The 6,804-nt window shown below is 45.3% G+C and overlaps 1 protein-coding gene across 3 annotated transcripts; it reads left to right on the forward strand.

Moving 5' to 3' along the window:
* Positions 1–455: 455 nt before the first annotated feature.
* On the forward strand, positions 456–4,811 carry FAAP20 (FA core complex associated protein 20). 3 transcript variants are annotated; one of them, XR_008434636.1, is made up of 4 exons: positions 456–673; positions 2,341–2,488; positions 3,149–3,774; positions 4,319–4,811. XR_008434636.1 is itself a non-coding variant. In XM_053963179.1 (4 exons), the coding sequence occupies exons 1-4, from the start codon at positions 1,168–1,170 to the stop codon at positions 4,389–4,391; spliced, it is 951 nt and encodes a 316-aa protein (XP_053819154.1). In that variant the 5' UTR covers positions 766–1,167; the 3' UTR covers positions 4,392–4,811. The 3 variants fall into 3 exon arrangements, 2 of the variants coding, with proteins under 2 accessions (XP_053819154.1, XP_053819155.1); XM_053963179.1 differs by lacking the exon at positions 456–673 and adding an exon at positions 766–1,271; XM_053963180.1 differs by lacking the exon at positions 456–673 and adding an exon at positions 1,431–1,549.
* The last annotated feature ends 1,993 nt before the right edge of the window (positions 4,812–6,804 follow it).

The following is a 6,804-nucleotide window of genomic DNA, read 5'->3' on the forward strand; positions in this document are numbered from 1 at the left end:
GGGAGGTGAAGGCTGGGCAGAGCCTCCCAGATCTCTGCACACACAGAATCATCCTCAGCTGAAACACCTCTGGACAGACCTGCTCAGCTTTAAATTTATGTGACATGTGAATCTCTGAACTCTGATACCCATTTTCAAGGTTCAGATCCACTCAAAGCACATATTATGTCAACTGTTATTTAATACATTTTTGCTGGGCTGTGTGACCAACACAGCAATTCACGTGTGTAACCTCTAACAATCAGTCAATACTGATGCCTCCTTTCTACTCTGAAAAATCCAAGGATGGCACTGTCCACAGACATCCAGGAACACATAAATGCAGTTACAGAAGAAGAATGTGGATTTGGACTCATGTTTTACCAATAATAAATTGGTTTTATGCAAAGAGTTCTCAGTGCTTGTGCTCCCTCATAAACACCTGTTACCAAACTGAATTTATTTCCTTGCACAGTTATTTTTTGCATCAATTGTTAAGAGTTTAAACAGCAGAGTTACTTTCCGATCCTTTAATGCACTGTTGGAGGATGAAGTGGCTGTCACCATTCCTCTGGGGTCTGTTTTTGAGACGGCTGCAGGCTGGGGAGTGTTTTAACCCTCTCTAGCACGGGGACATTCCGGCCAAAACCGTCAAATCGCATCACTTCGGATTCTTCTCTAAAAGCGATATTAGGTCAGAGGTGCGCTCCCAATAGATTTTATTTTTTGGAAGAACAGCCTTTGGGTTTGTCCCCTCGTAGCAGTTCTAAACCCAGGACGGGACCGGCCAGGCCCCACCCGCCGCCATCTTGTCCCCCTCAGCCACAGGGACCACCCAGCGCAGCCCTCCCCAACACACCAAAACCCTACAAAAACATAAAGTTTGCGGGTAAAAGCAACGCAAAAAAGGGCGGGTTTACAGGCAGTCCGGCCCCCTGCGGCTGAGGGGTGCAGTGGCTGCAGAACGGCGGGCTCCCCTCAGGGCGCCCTCAGAGCCGCTCGCCCACTCCCGCGGCCCCGCGCCGTGAGGGCGGCTCTGAGGGCGGAGAGTCACAGCCCCGGCAGCGCGCCCGGGGCAGGAGGAGGCGGAGGAGGAAGAGAAGGAGGAGAAAGCCCCGGCCGCCCTCTCTCCCCGCCTTCCCGCGGCCGCCAGCGCCGTCCCCCGGCGAGGCGCGGGGAGCCTCGGCCATGTGTGAGGACGGAGCCGCCAAGCTGCGCCTGAAGCCCCGGACGGCGCCGTCCGCCCGCGGCCGGGAGCGCAGCCCCGGCCCCGAGCCCCCGCCGCGGCCCCAGTGAGTCGGGACCGGGGGGATCTCATCGGTCCTGGGGGATCAAATCGGCTCCGGGGGGATCGGATCGGCTCCGGGGGCCAGGCTGCACCGCTCCGGCGACTCGCGGCGTGTCGCGGTCAGATCTGTGTCTGTTAAAGGTTATTTCAAAAAACACCGCCCGTAGCGCCTTGAAAAAATAGAGATGAAACTGCAGGATAAAGCACAGCGGGCCCCACGCCTTCCGCACGTTCCTCGGCACAGAACAGCACTGGCGAGGACAGGGCCTGAGAAAAGTTAATGTATGAAAATTCAGTTTTCTTTCTTCCAGAATACGGCTCACAGGAGCGCAGAAATATTTCCTGTTTTTCCCAGCCCTGGAGTTCGGGAGGACAGAAGGCAGTGAGTGGCTCGGTTTGTGTTCGAGCCCGGGGGCTCAGCCGTGTCCCTTCCACCATGGGCTGCCAGATGTTGAACACTCTTGCTTTTTGAGGGCGTGTTGTTTCTAATTTTTTTCCCTGTGCAGCTTCATTCTTGGACAGTGACCCAAGAAAACGCATCAGGAAGAATGCTGGAAATACCATTGTGACATAAACAATCCATCCTTTCCTTAGAATTGTCTTTATACAACATTACCTTTTAATACTTATAGTTCCTAGGATCAATTAAATTAAGTTGTTTGGGAAGATAATCAATAATTTCAAATGGCAGTGTGGGAATGTCCAGACATATATGGGAACCGATGCAATTGCCACCCTCAGTGCAAACATGTCCATGATTTCTGTGCTCAGCAGGTGTTAAGTTTGGTATTTGAAAAGATAAAACAGTGGCTGCACTTAACTGTTTCACTTGGAAGTGAAGATAGTGATAGGTACCTACTGCTCATTTGTTACAAGCAGAAGGGAAAGCATTTAGACATTAATTTTTTTGCTAGCTGTAGAAATTACATAAGTCATACAAAGCTGCAAAAATAGTTTGCAGGCTCAATAATGTCTTTGTGTTCGAGAAAAAAAGAGGCAAAAACTAGTATCAGTGTTAAGAGTATTTTCTTTTTTATCTCCCACCTTCAAACTATTGGACTGTGTCTTTACAGGGCACCGACTGACAGATGTTCCTGGTTTGAAAAGGAAGAATTAAATGAGTGTGACAAAACCTGGCTTTTGCTACTGAAAGACATCAGTCAAGATTCACAGTGCACAAACTGGGACACAGTGCCCAGCTTTCCAGAGTTCTTGGAAAAGGTAGCGTGCTGTATCCTTGTTTTTGCACTTTGTGTCCTGCTTCCAATAGCGACAGCCTGCTTAATGGGAAACAACCTGAAACAGCTTTTAGAGATGTGGGGTTTCAGCTCTTTAATCTCTGTGTGCAGTGCTGTGGCTGGGCATGGTGTGGCAGGGAATATAAGGACAGCTGCAAGAGGCTTTTTTTGCAGTACAGCAAATTCTTTCCAACATTTTGCTGGGAAGAGGGAGCCTGTGTAAGGATGGTGATTGCCATAAACACCAGCATCTCCCTAAGGAATGAAACTGGAAAAGGCAAGCCATAGTCGAGGGGTTAATTATACAGAACCCACCCTGACATCACTCAAGTGGCATTAGGCAAGATCACAACATAAAAATCAGTATTTATAATGTACTTTCCCCCCCCCTGAACAGCAGCAGGCTGTTGTTTTCATCCTTAGTCTCTGGAACATGAGTACCCATTGTATCCATTTAGAAATGCTAAGGGAAGGCCCCTATTCCATCAGCTCCAGGAAGCTCCTGGAGGAGGGACATAAATAAAATGTTCTTTTCTTTCCTGTAGTTCAGCTTTCTCAGTATTTGCAATGTGTTCTCAAAGCCTGGGTTTAGGTATTGATTGAGCTACATTTGCTTAAGACATTCTGTGTGTGTGTGTTGTAGAAACAACAGGAAAAGAGTCCAGAACACCAGGAAGTCTTTACAGTCGGAACAAAAGACTTTCAGTGGGTATCATTCCCATCTTTTCACAACGAAACATGTCTGAACCCCAAGGATCTGAGCTCCCAGCAGCCAACAGAGAGCCAGAGCAATGAATTACATGAAGGACAGGGCCAAGCAGATAAACTGAAGAGTTTATCATCCACAGCTGAGAAACCCTGCAGGAGAACCAGTACAGGTCAAGCCAAACCTGCATCTGGGGCAGACACAAAAGGTGTTTCAGAGCTGGATGTGAGTCCCAAGTCATGTAAACTCCCTGGGCACAGCAGCTCAGCACAGCCCTCAGCGTTGGTACAAAGCCCTGCAGAAGCTCTGAGCCCTCAGCAGCACCACACAGGGACTGTACAGAACAGCAGGGCAGGCAGGAAAGAAAAGGGTGAGGAAAAGCCTCAAATCCAGACACATCAGGGGAAGCTTCCAGCGGGGGAGGCCACGGGGGTGCCTGCGGAAAAGCCTCCGCTCGGGAGCGCTCCTGGGGCTGAGAGGCACGAGGAGAAGATGGAAAACCAGAGTGAAGCAGCTTCAGCTCTTGACAGTTGTCCAATGTGCCTGATGCAGTTTAGCGGAAGGTAAGTTTGTGTTTTGGTATTTTTCATAACTTTCCTATAAATGAACCCCAGCAGTTTCTGGATGCATCCTATACATACAGAATAACAAAAGCAGACAAAACTTCTACTGTGAGGTCCTTTTTAGCTGTCAGAATTATATACTTCAATCCCATTTACAAGTTGAATATCTGCTTTACAGTAAGAAATGTTAACACAATTTCATAGTACTTCAGCTGTCAGACTTGCTGAAAATGTGCTTTTCCCCAGGTCCTCTAACCCTGCAAGCTCTGTTGGGGGGCACTTTTCCTGTTGTTGGGAGGCTGAACAGGGAGACAGAGTGGCTACATTAATATTTAGACAATTTTGGTCATTCTGTCAAGAGAGTTAGGCTAAAAATGCATCAGGTCTTTGCTACTCAGCTCCAGTTTGAGCAGCAGTAACAGCAAGAGCGGGAGGTGTTGGTAGAGGATTTGGGCACAGGAGTGACTGCCCCACTAAGGTACCAGAACACTTGTGGGAGGGAGTCAAGAAGAGTAGAAGGATGTGACTGGTTGTGTGTTTGCAGACTCTCCCAGCTGGACATCGATGGCCACCTTGCCAGGTGCTTGTCTGAAAGTGCAGATGATGTCATGTGGTAAATCCAGAAGAGTGGAGAGCACAGGAACGAGACCAAGGATGAAGCTTTGTCAAAGGAAAAATGTGTCAAGGAAGCACATCCTTATCTCTGACTTAAACCAGTAACTCAATAGAAGGATAAGTGTCACCTGCCTATTTGTTTTTATTTTAAAGCCTCTCAAATGCACATAAAGTAGTTCTAGTTCTGAAAATGGTGCTCTGGGATGTCCCACAGAGCCCCAGGGAAATGAGTCTTGGTACTCCTGAAAAAATGCACTACTGGAAATCCCTCGAGCTTTGTCTAATGCACCAGAGTTCTGAATCTCTCAGGACAGAAGAAAGCAGCTGAGCAAAAGACAACTCTTACTTACTCTAATTCAAAAGTTCACTATTTTTTTTTTCTAAACAGATAATCTATGAAAATAAACTCAGTTAAAAAGTAATTTGAATTTGGCTTTTTTTGTTGTTTTAATACCTAAGTAAGAAAATATAAATGTACAATTGATTCTGGGAGTGTAGCCATTCAAGAGAAAACACACAGCCCAGACCAAGTAAAGGGTGTGGGGTTTTTATGTTTCTGAAGGAGCCCAGTTAAATTCATAACCTTACAGTGCAGGTTTTGAAATCAAGTATTAGTGTTAGAATAGGTAATTAATATATAATTAATATAATAATTAATAATTAGGCTGCAGAAGGAACACTTTTGCCATGTCACAGTGCTGAGCTGCAAAGTGAGATCTAACACAGCCAGAAGAGCCGGTTTTGGTAGCAGCTGCACACAGCCCCCCCCGGCCACCATCAAGGGCTCAGAGCAGGGACCAGCCCAGAGCCTGCTGGGGCTGGGAGGGGCTCAGCAGCTCAGCTGCTCTTTTGGTCTCAAGAGGAGCAGGGGAACACTTGCTAAGCCTGGGAATGACAATACATGACATTTAGTGACAGTTCAGGAACCACAAACCGAGGGATCAGATCACCAACCTGCTCTGGTTCATTTCCCTGGGCCCTGGACCTCAAAACGTGCAGCTGAGCTGGGATCCAGATAAAGAATAAACACAGAGTACAGTATAAAACTACAGGGAGGCTCCTAGAGATTTCATTTACAGTGGGGTCTGTTTCAGAGGTTGGACATAGCCCAGTTCACTGATAAATAATAACAGTCTGTTAACTTTTTCATTAAAGTCTTTAATAGATGTGCAAGAATATAAATGATCTCAGCTGTTATGGATTAGTATACCATCTTCTGCACAATTAAAACTGGTCAGCAAAGATCCCAACTAATTAATTATACAAAACTACAAGAACATATTTACTGTTTTACAATCATTAAATTAGCTAGAATTTTCATTTACTATTTCAAATAAGACAACTATATATCATTACCAGATCCATTTGTAATATATTAGGATTTTTTTCCAAACCACACATTTAATTACATCCTTCATTTTCTTTTATTTATAAAACAAGTACTTTATATAAAAAATTTCCCCTTCATCATGAACAGAACATTATTCAAACACTTGCACATGAGCAACCAAACTTGTACCCAGCAAACTATTTGGCAACACAGCAACATTGTAAATGCCTGTAAATTCTTAAATAAAAATCAAGTAGTCTTTACAATGTTTGATTAGCAAAATGTGTCTTTCTATTCTTCCTTCCCTCCCTCCCAAAATGTTCTGAAACCTGGAAAAAAAGGTTAAAAAAAACCCCAACCCACATTTCTAATATTTCCAGTTTAAAGTTCCATGCCCTGGCATGTCAAAGGACAGCTTAACCTGTCACAGTTCCATTCATGAGCTGCCTGCAGTCACTCTGATCACTACTGATTAGCTTTAGTACCAGGGGAGTTGAAAACACTGAACGGGAAATTACTTAGGGGAAATAAAATAAGAGGGAAAAGGGGAAAAAGGAGCAACTAAACAAAATGTCAGATTACATTTAAAAGGTAATGTTGCCTTTAGTAGATAATAAAGTATCTAAAGTCCAGGCATTTGAGGCAAGTACTTTTTACTAGTTAAATTATTTAGTGTTGATTAAAACACATTTTGCTGAATATGAAAAGCTACAGTCCAACAGAGAAACCCACAACTGAAACCTGAATGGGATTCATAGAACTAAACAACCACAGATCTGCATAATTGTGGCTAAGGAGGGGATACAAAACCTAGATTGTTAATCAATGATTAATTGACTATTTCAAACAATATTTTGGCAGTCTGGTCCTAGCACCTCATGACTTGGATGTGAATCCCAAAGATGTCATGTTCAGCACCTAATGCAATGCTGTACCCTGAGAAAACCATAGGTTAATGAAAGTGAAAGTGTCACAATTTCTCCTGTGTTTTACACCCAATCAGGTGAGATGCCAGCGCAGGGTTGGTTTGCCCTGGAGCCCAGCCCGAGGCAGCAGAGCCTCGCTGCTGGCCCAGGGCTGAGCCC

Source organism: Vidua chalybeata, chromosome 22 (assembly GCF_026979565.1).
Source record: "Vidua chalybeata isolate OUT-0048 chromosome 22, bVidCha1 merged haplotype, whole genome shotgun sequence".
Taxonomy (NCBI): Eukaryota; Metazoa; Chordata; class Aves; order Passeriformes; family Viduidae; genus Vidua; species Vidua chalybeata.

Excerpts from the sequence above, each read along its gene's own strand:
- FAAP20 (XM_053963179.1), top strand. The coding sequence starts at position 1,168 with ATGTGTGAGGACGGAGCCGCCAAGCTGCGCCTGAAGCCCCGGACGGCG. Across the intron at positions 1,272-2,340 it reads GAGCCCCCGCCGCGGCCCCA|GGCACCGACTGACAGATGTT; the intron begins GTGAGTCGGGAC and ends GTGTCTTTACAG. Across the intron at positions 2,489-3,148 it reads TTCCAGAGTTCTTGGAAAAG|AAACAACAGGAAAAGAGTCC; the intron begins GTAGCGTGCTGT and ends TGTGTGTTGTAG.